This window comes from Vipera ursinii (genome assembly GCF_947247035.1).
Source record: "Vipera ursinii genome assembly, chromosome: 16".
Classification (NCBI taxonomy): domain Eukaryota; kingdom Metazoa; phylum Chordata; class Lepidosauria; order Squamata; family Viperidae; genus Vipera; species Vipera ursinii.
This window is the reverse complement of record NC_139529.1, coordinates 7811437-7832674: the sequence shown is the minus strand read 5'-3', so window position 1 is coordinate 7832674 and position 21238 is coordinate 7811437. Positions and strand designations below refer to the sequence as shown.

At 43.4% G+C, this 21238-nt stretch overlaps 2 protein-coding genes across 5 annotated transcripts in view; both read left to right on the top strand.

The window, feature by feature from the left end:
• Positions 1-5379, top strand: part of PRRC2B (proline rich coiled-coil 2B) — a 30527-nt gene extending 25148 nt beyond the window's left edge. For 2 of the 3 annotated variants that reach the window (XM_083375021.1, XM_083375022.1), the window contains exons 31-32: positions 70-151; positions 698-5379. In XM_083375021.1, the coding sequence (XP_083231147.1) occupies positions 70-151; positions 698-835 (220 nt within the window). In that variant the 3' untranslated portion in view covers positions 836-5379. Of the gene's footprint in view, positions 1-69; positions 152-393; positions 487-697 lie in introns of all 3 variants that reach the window. The other variant, XR_014493905.1, reaches the window with a different exon arrangement.
• Positions 5380-6778: 1399 nt separating this feature from the next.
• Positions 6779-20186, top strand: POMT1 (protein O-mannosyltransferase 1). 2 transcript variants are annotated; one of them, XM_083375087.1, is made up of 20 exons: positions 6779-7010; positions 7886-8030; positions 8364-8470; positions 9576-9626; positions 10086-10232; positions 11169-11280; positions 11811-11876; positions 12198-12291; positions 12732-12887; positions 13337-13467; positions 14033-14128; positions 14500-14592; positions 15598-15694; positions 15854-15946; positions 16347-16467; positions 16671-16768; positions 17068-17181; positions 17932-18058; positions 18332-18509; positions 19523-20186. In XM_083375087.1, exons 2-20 carry the CDS (start codon positions 7909-7911, stop codon positions 19695-19697), a joined length of 2178 nt encoding a protein of 725 aa, XP_083231213.1. In that variant the 5' UTR covers positions 6779-7010; positions 7886-7908; the 3' UTR covers positions 19698-20186. The 2 variants fall into 2 exon arrangements, with proteins under 2 accessions (XP_083231213.1, XP_083231214.1); XM_083375088.1 differs by lacking the exon at positions 11811-11876.
• Positions 20187-21238: the final 1052 nt, after the last annotated feature.

The window sequence follows — 21238 nt, the reverse complement described above, 5'->3', positions numbered from 1 at the left end:
TTTAAACCATGGTTGATGTTGTGTTGCTTCCCACCTTCAACCGCTACCGCCCCTGTCCTCCTTTCCCAGGCCCGGTTCTGCTGCCCCCAGCGGGAAGTCCTCTGGATCGGCCATCAGCATGAGCTCTGTACAAAGGCATTACATTCAGCAGGTAAAGTGGAGACGGGTCCTAAGAGGTGGTTACAACATCAAAGCTGACTTTCCCACCAGGAAAAGTGAGGCAGACGAAGTGAGGCGATGACCATAGGAGAAGTGGGGTGGGGTGGGGTGGGTGGGGAGGAGAGTGGATTGGCCTTGTTCCTCTCAAGTCTCCTGGGGATTCTGGGAAATGAGAACCTCCTGGGTGTTGCAGAAGTCCAGGACTTAATCTGTCCTTCTCCATCCACCCCTCAGCACTCTCTGAAGCTCTGTGAAGGATTGTGGAGATGACCTTAGGAAAGAAATGGATTCCCTTGGGGAAGGAAGGAATGGCACGGGAGAGGAATGGCAAGTCAGCTCTGGGAACACGGAGAACAGGAGGAGGAAACTCAAGATAATCTTGCCCTGACAGTCTCTCTCTCTCTCTCTCCTTCCCTTCATTCTACTTTACTCTTCCTTCTTCCCTTTCTCTTCTCTTTCCCTTTTCCCCTTAACTCTACTCTTCCTCCTTCCCTTCCGCTTCTCTTCCTCCTCCTCCTCTTTCTGCCTCGACCGACAGGCAAAGCAGCGAGTGGACGAGAACAAAAGCTTGGGAGCCGTGAAACTGCAGGAACCTCCTTCGGCTGGTCAGATGAAGCCGGTCCGCACAGGCGCCATCAAGCCTCAAGCGGTCAAGGTGGAGGAGAGCAAGGCCTGAGCTCTGGAAACACGCCCCCCCACCCCAGTTTGCCTGTCAATCCTTCTGCTCAAGAGAATGAAGGGGAGGGGGGGAAAGAGAGAGAGAGAGAGGCTTTGCAACCTACATCCTTCCGCTGGACAGCCTCCCTGTGGCTGGATGCTCCGAGATGCTTTACGCTGAGATGTTTTCTTGCGCCGTGGGGTGTTTTTTCTTTTTCTTTTTTTCCCTTTCCCCTTTTTTCTTTTCATCCTTGGCCTGCTTGCTTTTTGGAAAGAAGACCGACCGACAGCTCCGTCGAAACTCAGCAGCAACCATCCAAAGTTCCCTATTGAATTTTTGGATTCTGGAGTGGCTACAGCCAATTGGTTCGTTTGTTCGTTTTCTCCACCTGAAAATAGCAGAAAGCATTAAGCGTTTCGCCATTGCATAGTGGAAATGCTAGCTTATCTGCTCTGCTCCTCCTATGTTTCCCCTCCCTTCCTTCCTCTTCCACTCTTTCTTTCTCTTTCTCCTCTGCTCCTCTCTTCTCTCTCTTCCCTTTCCTTTGTACCGTAACAATTCCCTCCTCCTTTTTCTAAATAACCCCCAGGAATGCTGTATCCTTCATTTTTCCGTTAGATTTCTTCGTCCTACTTCTGATTTACTCACTTGGAAAGGAAATATTTGCCAAACCCCAAAATCATGTCTTTGGATGGACTTCCTTCTCGGCTAGATCTTCATCCGTGTCTTACCTTCTACAGTGGCCCTCCATCAAGCCTGGATCACCTCAGCTCTGCACCTGAAAGCTTTTTCAACCACACTTTCCCCCTTTTTACCCTAAAAGCCCCGAGCTTTCGAAATAAGCCAAGCCAGAAGAAAAATCAGAACAACTATTTCCCCTTTACCTCGTCCCCAAACCTCCGTTTTGCAGTCATTTTTGTTTCTATAGGTGATTTATTTTTGTGTCATTTTCAGACAAGGAGTGTGGGAAAGTAAAGTTTCTCAGATTTTTTTTTTAAAAAATAGCGCTTTGTGATTTTCAATCTTAACCGCTTTAAGAGGGGTGGGCTTCAGTTCCCAGCGTACTTCTCTTCCAAAGCTTTGCTTTTCAGCATGAATTCTGGGAGTTGAAGTCCGCACGTCTTAAAGCAGGCTGGTTGGGGAATTGAAATCCACGCATCTTAAAAGTTGGTGAGGTTGAGAAACCCCAAAGTAAATGGAGGGGGGGGGAAATGCTACTTTCTCTTTCCTTCCTTCCCATTTTACTTCTCCCCTGCCTCCTCCTCCTCCCTCAGTTCATCCTTACTCTGCATTCTTCCCCTTGCTGTAGCTAATTCTGTTTTTCTTTCTAAGTTCACTTTCACCCCTCCTTTCCTGTTTGGCATTCAGCAATCAGTTTCTGCAGAGTGGTAATAACCCAGAGGAGGTAAAAATAGAGGAGTTTTTTTTTAAAAAAAATCCCTGCAAAGATAATTTAAAATAATAATAATAATAATAATAAACCATAGCATGCAGGGAGCTTTTGACATTTTACGTCTCTCCCCTTCCACACCTGATGCTTTACAAAGCTGAAAATGACAAACCCTCTTCTTTGCATGATCGTTGTTGGAAAATAGATTAATAGGGGAATTCCCCATTTTGGGAGAGGGGGGGGGGTTGGAAAAGATGCTGGAATCTTTGGTAAACTTAATATCTTCCAAATGTCTTCCTGTCTCGACAGGTTTGGTCAAAACACACACAAGACCCTCCCTTTAAAGTTCGATCAACTTTAAAAGTTGCAATCTGCTGTTTTAGCTAAGGTGTCCCACCAGCCTCTTGGCAGTTCCCAAAGACCACATTTTGAAAACAAAAACGTAATGCGCTTCAAAAGCAGGCAGGGTTGGACTCAGGTGCTCTCAAAAAGAGGCGAGTTGGAATTTCGAATTCCACTAGCTGTCAAAATGGACTTCAATATATATATTTTTTTCCTCCTGCAAATGCTTTACAATACTTTGGCTTCGTCAGCTCTTTCCCTTTGTCGGCGTGCATTCGAGATTCCTTCCTAACTATATCCAGGGGTTTAAAATTGAGGGGCTTTTAAATAAAATAAAAACTTTGCTCTGGAGAGGGGGCATTTTTTTAAATGGAATTTTAATTTGGGGTGGGACAGAACTCTCTACTGCTTGTAGTCGTTTTAGTCGCTTGGAATTTAGTAATTCTTGGATATTTGCCTCCTGAACTCTGCCAACATTTCTGTGTATTTTTTTAACCTTGGTTTTACCCACTAAAATTCTCCCTTTTTTGCTTCCTTCTATGCCTCTGCTTGGAAAAAAAAATACTGCAAGCTGCTGAATTTTTCACACAAACTGCCTTGAAAACATTTTGATTTGGCCCAGAACAGCTCCCTGGAAAAATTAGCAGGTTACAATCTTGTTCATCACTGGCTTAATTGCTTTGTGTCCATAGTGTTTTTTATTTTCTGTCATTTCCCTTTAGTTTTTCCTTCCTCCGTGCTAAGATTAACAGATTGCAATCTTGTTCTTTAGTGGCGTAACTGCTTTGCGTCTGGGATGGTTTATATTTTTATATTATTTTTCTTGTCTGGCCAGTCTGTGGCATTTTGTCTTTCAGTTGTTGAGCCAACTAAGATTGATTGATAGATGCAAAACAGCATGTTCAAAACCTTCTGGTGGGGATTTAAATCAGAACTGCAACTCCTAGGATAGAGATTATCAATTTGTTCTGCCTTTCAGCCATTTTCCTCCACTCCAGCAAAATTTGAAAAAACAACAACAAAAACACTAGAATTTATTTATACGTATTTGATGTTGTAGGTGAAAAGAATTAAAATACTTCACTGATCTATTTATATAATGTCTGGATTTATTCTGCACAGGTCAGGTCAAGAAAAGAGTCCATAGATTTTTCTGTTTATCAAAACTCACATTCAGTTCTGAAGCTTTTCCTAGAGCCATTTAAATGTGGCTTTTTAACTTTGGGCTAATTCTTCTCGCTTTATTGCTGTCTGCTGGAACCAAAACGCGGCAGCACACAACATTGTGACACTCCTGAAAGAAAATTAAATCCATCTCTGTTTCCTTCACTACAAACTCCACAGATTTGTGTGTGTGTGTGTGTGTGTGTGTGTGTGTTTCAGTGAAGGAGTACATGTGAATCTTGATATGCAAGCAAAAACTTTTCGGACCTTATTTCTGGATGCAGCTGCTGTGATTTTGTGCCCAACCAACGTGTCTGAGAAGGAGGAGTTTGTAAATGCCTTGTAAATGCCGAAAGGGGCTGTACTTTTATTTTTTTTGTCCCACCGAAAAGAAAGATCACATCGCTTCTCAAGATTGTGCCTGTCCAATTCAGCTCTGCACATGAAGTGGTTTTTTTTTTGGGGGGGGGGGGAAGAATGAAAGAACAGTAGTCCATTTATAAATCAGGAACAAGCTAAGCACTTCTTAATTTTTTTTTTCTAAAACTGGTTTTTAAAGCGGCGGATTCAGCTGCACTGGTGTTTTTTTGCTCAGCAACAGATGCATTTAAATAGAATTTTAATTCTGCCTTTCACCGCGTCCTCTTGTCGCATTTCGAAGCTGGACTATTCCCCCCCCCCGTTAAAAACTGAAGTTGAAGGGTTGGATGTGAAAGAGAGAAAAGGGGGTTGGCTAAAGTTTTAAAGATTAACTGACACACATTTGTCTTTGTAGATCTTTGTTAACATCGATCTTTTCCCTTCTTGCCTTCTGCAAAAACCCATTTTCAGGCTTGTCATTTATTTTTCTTCAGAGGGTTATAGATGGAAAAGACCATCATCTTAAAGTTATTGTTAGCCACAAGACCTTTCTTGCATGCCATTTAATTTTTCTTTCTTTCTTGGTGTCCTTTAGCTTTCGGTGTGATGCAAAAATTCTCTTTCCATGTCGTTTCAAAGTGTGGGAGGCAGCTTTTCTTTTTTAAAAAAATTTAGACTTCATCCCAGGAGGAGCTGAAACGGCTAAGCCAGATTCAAAGTGCTTTGCTTTAATTTGTCTTGTGGCTTTTACGAGCATTTTTCGCCAGAGATGTCAGACTGAAAATTGTGGGTATCGTAAGCGCTAACACATACTTGGTCGTTGACACAAGGCTAAACTGCTTAAAGTCGGTCAAGGATGATCAAAAGCAGCTGAATAAGATGTTGTTCATAGCAAAAATTCTCTCGTCCTGTATAAATCACATTCTTTTTTTTTAAAGATGGTGTTGTACCTGTTCATGTTTTAATCTTGCAAACCTGTACAGTAAAATCTTTTTTGGTTTTGTTTTTTGGGGGGCTTCTCATGTGTTTGTCTTTTCATGTAGAGCAGATATTTGAAAGGGCAAACAGTGAATAAACTTGCAGACACGCAACACGTTTTAAATCTTTCGGAGAACTGTCGAAGCCTGTAAAAGACCGTTCTCTCTCACCCTTTTATGGGGTTGTCTCTTTTTTTGTTGGTTTGTTTTCATTTCGTTTTTGTTTTTCTCCCCCAGTTTGTATGGTTTCTCCTTTCAAATATGTGATTGTATTAGCTCTTTCCATATGAAAGAATTATCCTTATTTAAATTAAAAAAAATAAATAAAAGCGAGGCTATTTTGTCTCTTTTCTTTGCCCAGATTTGCAGAGGCAGGTGAAATATGCCAACCGTGTGACGTAAACAACTGTGATTAACTGGCAAGAAAGGTCGTAAAAATGGGACAAAACTTGCTTAATTGTCTCACTTAGCAACGGAAATTTAGAATGCAAGGGCTTTTCTATTTATCATTAGAATTAATAGTATTAATATTAATACTCTAACCCAGTTTCTCAAACATACTCATTCTAGAAGATACTGAAACGATTGAAGGGAGATTTTGAAAAAATGCAATGGTTTTTTTTGGGGGGTGGGGGTGGGAATCCTAGTCCACTCAAGGGCTGAGTGTGCCCAAATGGATTGCAACAATGGCCCCTCTTAGCCCTAGTCCCATTTTACTTTAATTGGCAATTTGCTAGTCATAAAGCAAGCTTTCACTAGGGTGAATGTGATACTTGCATAAGAAAAAAATAATTTTAATTTGGGCCACTTGATTAGGCGAGCATTTGCTCAGCCTAACTACAGAAATTGGCCAATTAAAATAGATTTGCGGTGGAGAATGGCAAAAGACTGGGAGATGTAGTGTAAAACATCTGGCAACATTTGCCTGATTCTAACAACAACAAGTCAATTGCAAAAGGCAGCCTTAGCTGCAACGATATCTGTAGCACCGGCAAACATCCACATCTGCCTATCCCAGGTCCTCGGTAAGAGCTCGATAGGTAGACAAAAATGCCAAATCCAGTCTGAACATCTGGCTGACTGTCCGATGATCAATAATAAAGTTGGAAGGGACCTTGGAGGTCTTCTAAGTCCAGCCCCCCTCTACCATTCCAGACCAACGGCTGTCCGGTCTCTTCTTAAAAACTTCCAGTGTTGGAGCATTCACCGCTTCTGGAGGCAAGGAGTTCCACTGACCGTCAGGAAATCCCTCCTTAGTTCCAGGCTTGCTTCTCTCCTTGCTTAGTTTCCATCCGTGGCTTCTTCTCCTGCTTTCGGGTGCTTTGGCCCCGAGATATTGCAAGAAGTCACTGATGACTTCGGTTATCTAAACCAGAAGGATTGGCACAGCACCTAATAATAATAATTAATAATAATGATGATGATGATGATAATAAGTTGGAAGGGACCTTGGAGGTCATCTAGTCCAACCCCCTGCTAAGGCAGGAAACCTATACCATTTCAGACAAATGGCTGTCCACCTGGTTAGGAATTCTGGGAAATGTAGTTTCCCAGGAAAGCAACCGGCTTGCCAGCAGGAGTGCCAAACTTCCGGCCCGCGGGCCGGACGTGTCATTCCCAAAACCGCGCCCACCCCATTTCCGGAAATGGGAGAAAAAGCTCCGATACGTTGCGCGATATCACGTGATGTCGCGAGTTTGGAGGGGGAAAAAAATAGCACATGGACTCCTCTATGGTTTTTTTTTGTTCCCATGGCAACTGTCCGGGTCCGTGATGTCACCTCCGGTCGGTCCTGCCTTCACGGATCCTATGCTCGCCTCCTCCTTTCTCCCCCTTTTTGTAATTGGTACGTCCCATCTCTGCCGCCTGAACAACGGCGCGAAGGCGAGCGCATTCCACGAAAAGGGGGGGGAGAAATACGGAGATTTGAAGCGGGCGAGCGAGAAGCAGAGGGAATTGGGTGAGTTTCTCGAAATAATTGGAAAGAAAGTTAAAGCAGAGCCCGGGTATTATTTATAAGATTTAGACATTTTCTGGCGTGCATATCCCGTTTCGGGACGGACGGAGGGTGTGCAAAAAAAACAACAACACCAAAACCCGTGTTGGTGCAACATATGGATGGGCGTGGAAGCAAAGAGAATAAATACTGGAGAGAGTTTGCACGCTCAAATGTTGATGTTTGATGTGTTTAAGGCATTGTCACACGATGTAAGCTATTCCAGGTCCAGCTGCCCTTTTTGCAAAGCCAATGCTGAGGGTTATTAGGGTTTTGTAGCACAGCTTCAGCCAGATGTTTGGGCTGCATTTGGCATTTTGGTCACACACAGGGTTACACTGGGGACTCCTTGGTGCTCTCTGAGCTTGCAGACGTTACATCGTCAGCTCCAATGAGGGTGGGCTTTGCTCTCTGTTTATACACGGCGGCTTGTCCTGCCATTGTGGGAGGGGTGTGAATTTTCTCCTCAATTAGGATAATATAATAATAATAATAATAATAATAATAAAATAATAATAATAATAATAATAATAATAATAATAATAATAATAATAATAATAATAATAATAATAATAATAATAATAATAATAATAATATATGCTTGCTTGTCCGGAGTTAATCTCTGCTTATCTGAGCCTTGGAGAGGATGCAAAATCCTCTTTTTATTTCCTTCTTCGCTTTTTATTGCGTCTTTTGAATGGTGTGGACCTGTGGTTTATCTCTCTGTGTCTGAATAATAGCTGACAGGTCTGAATAACATAAGTTTTCCAACAGTTTGAGAGCATGCCAGAATTTTTTTTTTTTTTGAATGAGACCAATTTTCCTTTTTTTTTTTTTAGTTGCGACCAGATCATTCTGAAAAATGCTTGGATTCTTAAAGCAGCCAATTGTCTTTTCAGTGGAAATCAATGTAAACCTGGTGGTTTTAACTGTGATTGGATTAATCAGCCGGCTGTGGGCACTGTCCTATCCCAGAGCTGTAGTGTGAGTAAACCTATCCATATAAGTGTGTGCCAAAGATTTAGTAGATTTAAAGTATCCATATCGACAATGACTCTTCCGGGGATTAAAAATAAACTTTTCTCTCTGCTATATTATAAAGACCGTTGGCGGAAAACCCCAACGTTGCATTTTACAAGCTTGTATTCCAGACACATAAACTATTATTCTGTCCAGCTTTTTATTTATTTTATTTATTATTATTATTTTAATTTTATTATTTAATTTTATTATTTTTTATTTATTTATTTTATTATTTTATTTATTATTGTATTCATTATTTTGTTTTATTTATTTTATTTTATTGCACTATTCCAGCTTTGATGAAGTTTACTACGGCCAGTTCCTTTCCTTGTACATGAAGCGGATCTTTTTCATAGATGACAGTGGGCCTCCGTTCGGCCACATGCTTTTCGCTTTGGGAGGTATGCAAATTTTCAAATAATTCATCCTGTGTTGCACTGGGTGACTTTGGGCCAATCACCGAGAGACGGTGAATTCTAGTCCCGCCTTAGGCACGCAAGCCGACTGGATGTCTTTGGACCAATCCTTCTCTTAGGCCAACCCACCTTGCAGGATTGTTGTTGTGGGGAAAATGGAGTATTAAATACATTCACCGCCTTGAGCTATTTCTAAAAACAATAAAGGCAGGATGGAAATCAATAAATAAAATTTTAAAAATGAAAATAAATGTTGGGAAAAGCTAAGCACAAATTTCCTTTGCACACGAAGGAGAAAACTGGAAAAAGGGTGCCACTTGAATGCACAACATGGGCGCTTAATTACATATATTTTTAATAGCTGAGCAGAGCCTTTTCCTTCTTACAGGCAGAATACTTTTTAAAAAAAATCCTTGATTTTACTTTTGTTTGCAGATTCTTGAAGTTTATTTTCTTAGCTGCAATCCAGAAGGAAGGATATAGTCAAAACTTTAGCCCCTGAGGCCATGACATTCCTGCCATGATTGTTTTATATAATTGAACTCTGTTCTTTCCTTCAGGGTTATTTCCCCCTCTCCGTTTTATTAGTCATAATACCTGAATTTCACAATTTGTGGACTTGGCTTTGCTCCTGGGCTGAAGATTGATGTATTCTTATATTTTAGGACCCTTGTTTCAATTTGATTTACGTTAGGTCATTTTTACTCTGAAGTGTTTGTGTGGTTTTATATTTCAGCTGTTTTTATGGATTTTTGTTTTGTTGTATGCTGCCCAAAATCCACGGCAGTTGAACATCTAGTCTACATTTAAATTCAGATAACAAAGAGTTGAACACTGGAAGAGGCTGGACAACCATTTGTCTGAAACGGTATAGGGTTTCCTGCCTGAGCAGGGGGTTGGACTAGAAGACCTTCCAACTCTGTTAGTATCTACCGCAGATGGAGAAATTGGGGTGGGGTTGGGGGGGAATCCATGTATTGCTGAGGAAACCATATGGATACATCCAGATGTTTTGCCAGCATCCCACTTTAATTTAAGTTTAGGTTTTGTGACCTGGAAAATGTATCCTTCTCTTTTCCTTCCTTTACAGGTTATTTAGGGGGATTTGATGGAAATTTCTTATGGAACAGGATAGGAGCAGGTAAAACGATTTCTGATTCACCCTTCAGCTAATTATTGACCAGGACCTGGCCACCTGTTCAACTGGAAAAACTAGAGGGGGGTGGGGTTGGAAATAAAGGAAACTTCCTGCATTTTATATAAATCTTTGTTCTTGTGTTATTCCTAAGGGTTGATGAGAGATGTAGAAAAGCAAGCTAAAATGGAGAGAGAAAGGAGATAAGCAAGCTGCAATGGTTGTTAGTGTAATATATTGTCATAAGTCACTTTTTTCAGTGCTGTTGTAATTTTGAATGGTCACTAAACCAAAGATTATAAGTCCAGGCTTTCTTGTACAGATAAGTGAGGTGTAATTGACTAGAGATATAGATAAAATAGCTGCAACAGACTAAAGATACAAGCTGTAGTTGACCAGAGACGTAGATAAGCAAGTTGCAATTCATGCATAATTTGTGCTGATTTTTCTCTTATTTTGTCCTAGAATACAGCTCCAATGTGCCAATTTGGGCTTTGCGGCTTATACCTGCAACAGCTGGTGGCTTATGCGTTCCCTTGGCATATCAGATATTAACTGAACTACATTTCACCCATTTTGTTGCCCTGGGTGCTGCAATCCTGATTTTATTCGGTACATAAGATATCGTTTCTTTCAAATTCTCCATCGGTGCCATCACTGTCATGTCATTGAGTGGAATCTTTCTGAGATATTTCACTATTCTTATTTCTCAAGCCATATTTTTAACCCAGAGCAGCCTTTTGTAAAAAATTATTCTGTTGGTCTTCTGTTTTAGGTTGCTAACTGATCCATACAGTCAAAACAAGAAAAAGGAAAGAGGAATTCTTTTTCTAGCAGAGCTAATCTATTTCTTTACTGCTGGTAAACATCCATTAGGAGATTCCTTGGAAAATCATAAGATAGTTTTTATGCCTTCCAATATTGTTTTCTTAGTTTGAGAAAAACTGCAGAAGGCACTCAAAGCGGTCCTGTTAAAATCTCATCCCTGAAAGGAACGTTTGTGAGTTGTTAGGCAGTCCACAAAAATAGTCCTCAAGCAAAGCTTCTAGGATTGCAACTGTTAAAAAATATTAGCATAAGATTTTCTATGTTACCTTATTTTATTTGTCTGTTTTCCCCCTCCACAGGCTTTTTATTACTTTGTATTGAATGGATATTATGAGTTGCTGTGTGTCTGCTTGTTTCATAGATACATCCAATTCATAATAAAATAAAGTTAGGCAGTGAGACTAAAACATTTGAAGAGTTGTAGCAAAAAGCTGCATGTTTGGCTAAAAGGGTTTTTAGAAGTTGGAGCATTCCCCCCCCCCCAGCTTTTAAATACTTGTTCTGGCCAATCCCTATTGGTTGATTGCAAAAATCTTTATATTGCTTGCTGTAACAGGGTCTCCAACCTTGGCAACATGACAGGCTGAGGAATTCTGGCAATTGAAGTCCACAAGATGTAAAGTTGCCAAAGTTGTGTAAAAGTTGCTGTAAAAAGCTCATAGGACCACTGTAGGAATAGACAGTCAAAACAATTCTCATTTCTCCTTTGTGTCTTAACAGAAAACTCACTAATTACTCAATCCAGGTTGATGCTGCTGGAGTCGATTTTAATTTTTTTCATCCTGTTGGCTGTTTTATCTTATCTGAAGTTTCACAACTCGCAGAAGCAAAGGTAAAAGATTTCTTTGATTTTTCCACCTTTGGTTTTGGAATAAAACATGAAGTCCCCCAAATCAAACCAAGCAATAACATGTCTTTGCATTTACGCTAAGGGGTGGCTGTGACCCACGCTAACATGATTTATAAATGGTGATAGGGCATAGCCAAAACCAGCCAGAGATGGATTCTGCAATCAAAACGGCCTTAAAAAGTTTGTGTGATTTTTTTTTGTAATATGGAATATACAGGTTAATCATAGGTCATGACCACAATTGTTAGGTGAATTTTGCCCCATTTTATGACCTTTCCTGCCACAGGCAAGGGAGAACAGGGCCAACCTCTTCTCCAAAGCGCCTGAAGGCAGGACAAGAAGCAACAGATGGAAACTAAGCAAGGAGAGAAGCAACCTGGAACTAAGGAGAAACTTCCTGACTTGCCTCCAGAAGCTGTGGATGGAGGTTTTCAAGAAGAGATTGGACAGCCATTTGTCTGGCATGGTCTAAGGCTGGCTTTACGATTGATATGTTTAACTTTTTTTTTTAGCCCTTTTTCTGCAAGGTGGTGGCTCTGGCTGTTGCTAACTGGGATCTCCTGTTCTTGTGCCGTTGGGTAAGCTTACCTCTTGATGGTCTGCTAAGGTCTCTTAGAACATGGGTTGGTCTTGGCAACATCCAAACTTGTGGACTTGAACTCCCAGAATTCCCCCATGCTGGCTGAGGAATCCTGGGAGTTGAAGTCCACAAGTCTTACTAAGGTTGGACTCTCCTGCTTAGATCTTCTGGTGGTCCCCCCTGTCCTTTCTGGGCCCATCCGGGGTTGTCTATGTGTTCTCCTGCTTACCTTAAACCCCAATGGAGGTGACATGCGAATGCAGCCAGCTTCTCCTTCCAATGGGCCTGATTTAGCTGGCATTTCCTGCTTGCTTCGCAGGGTGAAATACATGGGCCTCTTCACTTACCTCCTCCTTCTCAGCCTGGCAGGAATCCATTCCTGGCAGCTGGTTGGTGATCGCTCCTTGTCCAATGTAAGTCGGAGGGTCAAGTAGGATCGGGTCGCTCTGGGTGATGATGGGAGTTGATCTCCAGGACTTCTGGAGAACTTTGGATTTCAGAATCTGTGGGTTTTGGTTCGACACAGCAGTTTTTGTTGGAACGTAATCAGTGAAAGTAGGAACAAGTGTGTTTTTCCATACCCGTTTGATGGTAAAATTGGAAATATTGGTAAGTTAGATGCGAGGCTCTGACCTATCCATAAATGATAAATGGTTAGATAGGTAGGTAGGTAGGTGGAGATGATAGATAGCTAGATTTAACTTTAGTGTTGTTGGAAACGTTGATTTAAAAAAAGGAACCGTGATTCTAATCTCTCCGACATGCAGAGGCCCCTAGAGTGGGGATGCAGCCCCCGTCTGGCAATCTTTAGTTTTAGAAGCAAAAGTGAATCCCTTTGGTTTTTCCTTTTCAGCTCTCCCTGGTGTGGCACTTCATAGCCCGAGGAGTGGCTCTTTTGATCATTCCCGTCGCGCTGTACCTCTCCTTTTTCTACATCCACCTGGTTTTGCTGTACCGATCTGGGCCTCACGACCAAATCATGAGCAGCGCTTTTCAAGCTAGCTTAGAGGTGAGAGCGAACTGAATCTTGGTCAAAAAGGGAGAATTTGGGGTGGGTGAAGATTTCACACACACACACACACACACACACTTTTCAAACTTCTGCTTTTGTTCTTTATCTCTAAATGTTCATTGGCTGGCTGAATGCTGATTTATTTCAACCCTCTGCTGGACTTTAAGATCTGCTCTTTCTTTTTTTTTTTTTTTTTAATTATTATTATAATTTATTGGGTTTTACCTTGCCACCGTTGTTAGGCGAATCACTGCACTTGTGGGAACATCGCAAGAGTTGTAAATAACCTTTTCCCAGAATTGTCATAATAGTCGTAATTTTATCATCTCTTGATGTGGCTATCACTAGAATCTGCAAACATTTAAAAAAATTAGGCTGATGGTTTTATGCTTCCGGATTGTGTAACCAACACTCTGTGTATTTTATTATTATTATTATTATTTTAGGGAGGACTTTCTCGCATCACTCAGGGCCAGCCCTTGGAAGTGGCTTATGGTTCCCAGATTACTTTGAGGAATATCTTGGGCAAACCCTTGCCGTGTTGGCTTCATTCTCACCGTAATACCTACCCCATCAGGTGAGAAGGGGAGGGCTTAATTTTTGGCACACGAGATATGGTGTACAACCCTGGCCTGTCCCACAATGGATCCCATCTCCAGGAGATGCCGTTTTCTTTGGCGTAGAATTTTTGCCAGAGACAAGAGCACAATGCTGAGGAGAAATGGCCAAACTTTATTTTTACTATTTTACCAAATTTACTATTAGCTTGTTTGGCAGTTCCTTGATTGAGGATATGCTTTGCTTCTTGGTTGTTAGTCTAATGTTAATCGTGATGATAATTTTGGCTCATTCTGCTGTCTTTTTCTGAATGATATGTAGAGGTTGTTTGTGTCTCTGTGCCTGTTGATGGCCAATTTGGAAGTGTGCCAGGCTCCCAGGGATTGAGGCCAAACCCCACCAAGCTCAGAGAGCACCAAGGACCCCTAAAGTATATTCCTTTGTCTTCTAGCTGCCCTCAAAGGGCTGAGATCTCGTGTCTTCTCCTATTAAATGGAGAAAACAGAACTCTTTTCTGTGACCTAAAAAGACCCCTTCGTTTCTGCCAAGGTGGCTATGTCCCATTTCCTCCATGTCTTCCCCAGGTACGAAAATGGACGGGGAAGTTCCCATCAACAGCAGGTGACCTGCTATCCTTTTAAGGATGTGAATAACTGGTGGATCGTGAAGGATCCTGGAAGGTAAGCCTCTTCGGGTAGTCCTCGCTTTACGACAGTTCATTTAGCGAAGTTACAAGGAAGTCTTGTGGCAAGCAAGGTCGTCAAATGGGGCAGAATTCACTTAGCAACGTGAATTTTGGGCTCAATCTTGGTCAAGGACTAGTGTACTTTATTTGGCCAAGGGTGATTAGACACCCAAGGAATTTGTCCAGCACAGAAGCACTCAGTCTATTTGCAAAGCAACAGAGATGATGATGATGATGATGATGATGATAATACCACCAATAAAAGGGGGAAGTAATGAAGATAATAAAAGGAATAAATAATAACATTTTTATGGGTTTGATTTTGTTGGTTCATTTTGCCTCTGTTTTTCTGTCTCTCCCAAACAGGCAGCAGCTGGTAGCTAGCAACCCACCGCGGCCTATGCGACACGGCAACATTGTGCAACTGGTCCATGGCATCACCACCCGTTACCTTAACACGTAAGCTGTTTCTTCTGTGTCTTCTGGAAGACCTCGCCAGGGCTCGCTGCCTTGGAAGAGTGAGGAAAATTCTCAGGGATGACTCAGACCCTGGTCCGAACCTCTTTACTCTCCTACCATCGAGTAGGAGATACAGGAGTATAGCCAGCCATACCAACAGGCTGAAGAACAGCTTCTATCCATGGGCTGTCAGGCTCCTGAACTGGAAATAACTCTATGTATGATTGACTTGCGAGGCCGGTGTGTTGTGCAATTAGCTCACATGGTGTAACAAGATGGTGGGTTTGTTGTCACTGTGAGTTGTGGTTGGGGAGGGAGGGGGGCACGAAGGGAGGCTCAGCCAATCTCACTGTATACATGTTGTGCTTTGATAATAAAAGGTGCATTCATTCATTCGAAATGGCTGTAATTGTATGTGTGAATGGCTTTGGGGACTGGGTCTAGAGATGCCGCCAAAGGGATGGTCAGATAAGAGGCAGCTTAGCCTTCAGTTGTACGATGGGCTGGGCAAGGGGATTGAAAGAGGCCCTCCTTAATTTCTCAGGAGTCGGGAGAATTGTCTGAGTGCCGGACTTCCAGGAATTAGCGTGTTTACCCTTAGCTGAGGCTGTGGTTAAGTCTGTCCATGTGTTGTGCAATTAAGGGGTTTTCATCCTGTCTCCTGGCTGCTACTTGGTGTCCCCCCCCACCTTCTATTTATTTATTTATTTATTTGTTTGTTTTTATAAACCGCCCTTCTCCCGAGGGACTCGGGGCGGTGTACAGAGTAAGATAGGCAACAAAATGAAACTAGTACTGATGGTGTTACCTAATTGGGTAGTGAAATGTCTGCAAGAAAACAACCAAGCTTAGAGAGCACCAAGGATCCCACAGTCCTTGTTTACCACCACCACCTCCTCCTCCTCCTCAATCATTCCCTCCTTTCTAGCACTGATGATGTTATCATCAAATATTATCATCAAATAGCTGCAAATATTCTCTTCCGTTGCTTTCTCCATGCTGCAGACACGACGTGGCTGCGCCCCTCAGCCCACACGCCCAAGAAATATCCTGTTACATCGATTACAACATTTCCATGCCCGCTCAGAATCTCTGGAGAGTGGTAAGTGCCAGGCTGAAGAATTTAAAGGGATTGATAAAAGTTGGACTGAACTATAAAATAAATAAACATAGCAATACACCGCTTCGTAGTGGCAGGAACAACCAAGGCAGCGCATTAGCCAAACGGCAGCATCCGGAATTGTGTCTTTCAATCCCACAGGAAATTGTGAATCGCGACTCGGATAGTGAGATTTGGAAAACGATCCTGTCCGAAGTCAGACTGGTCCACGTCAACACGTCGGCCGTGTTAAAGGTGAGTGGGCTCGGGGTCTCAGCCTCTTTCTTGTAGCCGATGGTGGATGTAGTCAGACCGGAGCTGGAAGGGACCGTGGAAGTCTTCCAGTCCAACCCCCGGCTCAGCCCACAGAAGGAAAAGGGGTGTGGGAAGCATCTCAGAAGGGACCCCCCCCCTAGTTTTCCAGAGAATATAAGAAAAGGAAGGGAGAGATTCTGTTAATGTAATCTTACAATAAAGTATTAGCATTTACGGTTGTGTATCTTGTCTGGACTACCTCGAAGGGCTGATGTAGCACCACCCCACTGATTCAGATAGATGGGGCTTCCCAGATCCTTCAACCTGTTGAATCCTGGTTGGCATTTTAAGCCTCTTTCCTTGTTTTGTTTTTAACCCTTCTGTTCTTTCTCACCGCTAGCTCAGCGGAGCTTCCCTCCCTGAGTGGGGGTACCGACAACTGGAGGTGATTGGCGAGAAGATCTCCAAGGGGTACCATCAAAGCATGCTGTGGAACGTGGAGGAACACCGATATGGAAAAAGTTAGTCTTTAAGAAACTTAAGAAGTCTTTGGACATTAATCCAGGGTGTTTTTTTTCCCTGCAAAGTTCTGGAAAGACTTTTTCTAAAAGTCCCACTCCTGTACAGGAAGTCCTTGGCTTAATGACCACAATTGAGTTATGTTGCTAAGTGAGAACAGCCCGGGTTTTTTTTTTTAGATCTCTTTGGTTTTAATCTTTTCCAGGCCATGAACAGAAAGAGAGAGAGGTAGAATTGCACCTGCCTACTCAGATCAACATCAGCCAGAACCTCACCTTCGTTGCCAAGTTCACCGAACTGCAGGTGAAAGAAAGGGGCCAGAAAGTCAGCCTTTGAGAAAGTCATACGGTGGACTTCAGTTCCCAGAATTCTCAGCTTTATTGCCCTTCCATCTTCCTCCCCCCCTCCCTTGCTTCTAGCCCATTATGAACCAGGAAGAACTGACAGCAAGCTACGGGTGATACAGCTCCTAAACAAATCAGACTGTTAAGCACGTTGTGCTGTTAATCCCGCCAGCTGGTTTCACAACTTGGGATATTTTGAATTAGGGGCTGTAGCTTGCACTGATATTCAGGAAACCCAATTCATCTGTTTCGTTCTAGTGGAAGATCCTTACCCTGAAGAACGAGGACACGGAACATAAATACAGCTCATCCCCATTGGATTGGATCACTCTGGAGACCAACATTGCTTACTGGTTCCATTCCAGCTCAGGGGTAATTTTACTTTATTTTTAGGTGGGCGAATCATGTTTCCTGGAATACATGGGGGCAATCTCCAGATCTCCCTTTGTTCCAGAGAGAATTTGGCATATCCAGGCAGTCCTCAACTGAACCTGAAATTTTTGTTCCTAAGCAAGTATTATAGCCCCCCACCCTTAATTCAAAATGTCTCTTGAAGTCTACAATTCCAAGTTGTGAAACCGGCAGGTGGGACTTACACAACGTGCTTGAGTTTTGCCTCATTTTGCGACCTTCCTTGCCACTTTGGTTAAGGGAATCCCTGCAGTTGTTAAGTTAGTCACACGGTTTATAAGCGAATCTGGCTTCCCCCATTGACTTTGCTTGGTCACAAAAGGTCACAAAAGGGTATCACACGACCCCGGGATGCTGCGACCGTCGTAGATATGAGTCAGCTAGCAAGCGTCTGAATTTTGATGACATGACTCTAGAGAAGGCTGAAAAAACAGTCGTAAGTCACATTTTCAGCACCGTTGAAGCGTCAAACGATCACTAAACGAATGGTTGTGAGTTGAGGACTCCATTCCATGGTCTGTGGAATGGAGAACACGCAGAGCGTTAATTCACCACGTCTTTCTGTAAGCCCTCAAATGGCATTTCCATGGAAAGGCTGTCGTGTGGATAACTAGTAATACCCAAGTTCTTCCTTGCCAAGCAAGGAAGAACTTAAGCAGGCTTTGCTTTCCGGTCACAACTCAAAACATCTCCTTGATCTTTCCTGGCCAGGCTCAAATTCACCTCCTGGGCAACGTGGTCAGCTGGACATCGGCCAACGTAGCCACCGTGGTCTACCTGGTTTTGTTCCTGGGGTACCTGCTACGTCGACATCGGAATATCCAGGATATCCCTGAAGGTTCCAAACCCATCTTGACCTTCCACCCGAGACCCCTTAATTGAGTTGGGGGAGGCCAGTTGTAGGCGCCTCATGGAGGCCTTCTGCCCCTGCTGAGAATGGGCTTATATCCAAGGGATTTCAGCCTTGTGCTGTTGTGTTTTTCTCTCCTGCAAGAGTTTTTGCCCTCTCTGGCCAGGGCAGCCTCCGCTGGCCCCCAGGTCCCCTTCTGGCCTTTTCCAAGGGCGAGAAAGCGATGTGCCTGCTTCCCCACCCCGTCCTCTTTTTCTGCAGAGACCTGGCAGCAGTGGCTTCTGGCCGGAGGGGTTTTTGTGGGCGGATGGGCTGTGAACTACCTACCTTTCTTCCTGATGGAGAAGACCCTCTTCCTTTACCACTATCTGCCGGCCGTTACTTTCCAAATACTCCTGATTCCCGTCGTTCTGCAGCACACGAGCGACTTCCTGTGCAGGTGAGCCAACCTCTTCTTTCTTCGTTTCCGTATTTCTTTTTTCTCTTCTTTTTTTTAAACACACGATAAGAAGAAAAGCAAAAAAAAGGAAGAAAACTCAAAATACTCACCGCCATTCGTTTAGTGACCGTTAGAACTTACAACGGCACTAAAAAAAAATGACTTACAGTTGTTTTTCACACTTAACGACCGTTGCAGCATCCCCAAGGTGGCATGGTCAAAATTCAGACCCTTGGCAACTGACTCGTATTTATGACGGTCACAGTGTCCCTTTGGCGTCCCGCTGACAAGCAAAGCCAGGTTGACTTAACAGCCCTGCGACTTAAGTTAACAACTGCATTGGTTCAGTTAACAACTGAAAGGTCGTAAAACGGGGCAAAGCTGACTTAACAACTGTCGATGGAAATTTTGGCCTCCGTTGTGGTTGTAAGTCAAGGACGGCTTGCATTTGATCAAGACATTTCTCAGGAGAGAAAAAGAGGTCTTAAGGCACAGAGCGGTCGTGCAAGTTTAATTTCATGTTTGATTTAGCACGTCTAAGAAAAATAACAAGAGTTGAAAGGGACCCTGGAGGTCTTCTAGTCCAACCCTTTGCCCAAGCAGGCGGCCCTATACCATTTCGGACAAATGGCTGTCCAGTCTCTTCTCAAAAACCTCCAGTGCTGGAGCAGCCAGCCCTTCCACCGATTAATTGTCCTCACTGTTAGGAAGTTTCTCCTTAATTCCAGGTTGCTTCTCTTTTTTTTTTATTAGATTCCATCCGTTGCTTTTTGTCCTGCCTTCTGGTGCTTTGGAGAATAGCTTGACTCCCTCTTCTTTGGGGCAGCCCCTCAAATGTTGGAACGCTGCTATCATGTCCCCCCTCGCCCATCTTTTCATTAAACTAGACATACCCAATTCCTGCAGCCCTTTTTCGGATGCTTTAGCCTAATCATCCTTGTTGCTTTTCTCTTGCCTTCTTTTTAGACTCTCGGCATCTCTTTTTACGCTTCTCTCCTTCTTCCTCCACACAGGTCCAGGCTTTCGAAAAGCATGCACAGCGCTTTAGTGGCAGCCTGGCTATCGTCCGTCTACCTTACGTACCACACCTTCTGCCCCCTCACCTTTGGCAAGCCGGCGCTCTCAAAAGCTGAGTTACAAGCTCTACGCTGGAAGGATAGCTGGGATATTTTGATCCGCAAACGCTGAGCAATGCCAAGACATGGACAGGAGACCGGTTTTGGGACTGGATGACGAAGGAAAGGAAAAAACATTTCATGGGACCTAGAGATTCTTTCCCCTGTGGATCCCTTCTGACGTTCACCTGATCCCAGAAACAAGATTGTTGAGCTGGAAATCCCTGTAGAATGCATTTGGGACTTGTTTGGGACTATTTTCCCCCCGTTTCTCTTCCAGAGGAAAGGATTTCAAAGGGATAGAAATGTATTTGGACGAGGGGAAGAAACACAGGAGCTCTTTTGCTCACCCAGGACAGGGATAAAGGGGTTGATGCACTGTTTGTCTCTTGAGCATGGAAAGAGTGCATAGGCCAGGCTGCGTGGAAAAGATTCATCACAACCATGTCTAGGACTATTGAACTTTTGCAAAAACCTTCTTTCATGTTAATATACAGGAAGATCATGAAAAAAAGTAATGTGAAACATGTATTTATGATGAGTCAATAAATAAAATGAGGAAGACTTACTGAGGAAGTATTACTGAGAATTCTCATAGGGGTCAACTATGGCTAATTGATGGGTGTTACTTATACAGAAAGCCAAGAATGACAATGCATGGAAATGGGACGACATCGCCCCTTTATGTCAGGGGAAAGCCTGGGCTTTCTGCCTTTTGCCTGGCACTCTCCCTTTTGGGGGCGATGTCATTGGAAGTTAGCATTATGTCATACTTGGCAGAGTGCCAGGCAAAAGGCAGAAAGCCCAGGCTTTCCCCTGGCATAAAGGGGCGATGTTGTCCCCTTTGGGGGCGATGTCATTGGAAGTTAGCATTACGTCATACTTGGCAGAGTGCCAGACAAAAGGCAAAAAGCCCAGGCTTTCCCCTGGCATAAAGGAGCGATGTCGTCCCCTTTGGGGGCGATGTCATTGGAAGTTAGCATTACGTCATACTTGGCAGAGTGCCAGACAAAAGGCAAAAAGCCCAGGCTTTCCCCTGGCATAAAGGGGCGATGTCGTCCCCTTTGGGGGCGATGTCATTGGAAGTTAGCATTACGTCATACTTGGCAGAGTGCCAGGCAAAAGGCAGAAAGCCCAGGCTTTCCCCTGGCATCAAGGGGCGATGCCAAGTGGAAAACCCTGGAAATATAAGGTGATGTCGCCCTCTTTAGGGGCGATGTCATTGGAATAAGGCATTACGTCGTCCTTGGCATGGTGCCAAGTGGAAAACCCTGGAAATATAAGGTGATGTCGCCCTCTTTAGGGGCGATGTCATTGGAATAAGGCATTACGTCGTCCTTGGCATGGTGCCAAGTGGAAAACCCTGGAAATATAAGGTGATGTCGCCCTCTTTAGGGGCGATGTCATTTGAATAAGGCATTACGTCGTCCTTGGCACGGTGCCAAGGTGAAAATATTGGAAATAAAAGGTGATGTCGCCCTCTTTAGTGACGATGTCATTGGAATAAGGCATTACGTCATCCTTGGCACGGTGCCAAGGGGAAAAAGGGAAATAAAAGGTGATGTCGCCCTCTTTAGGGGCGATGTCATTCAAATAAGGCATTACGTCGTCCTT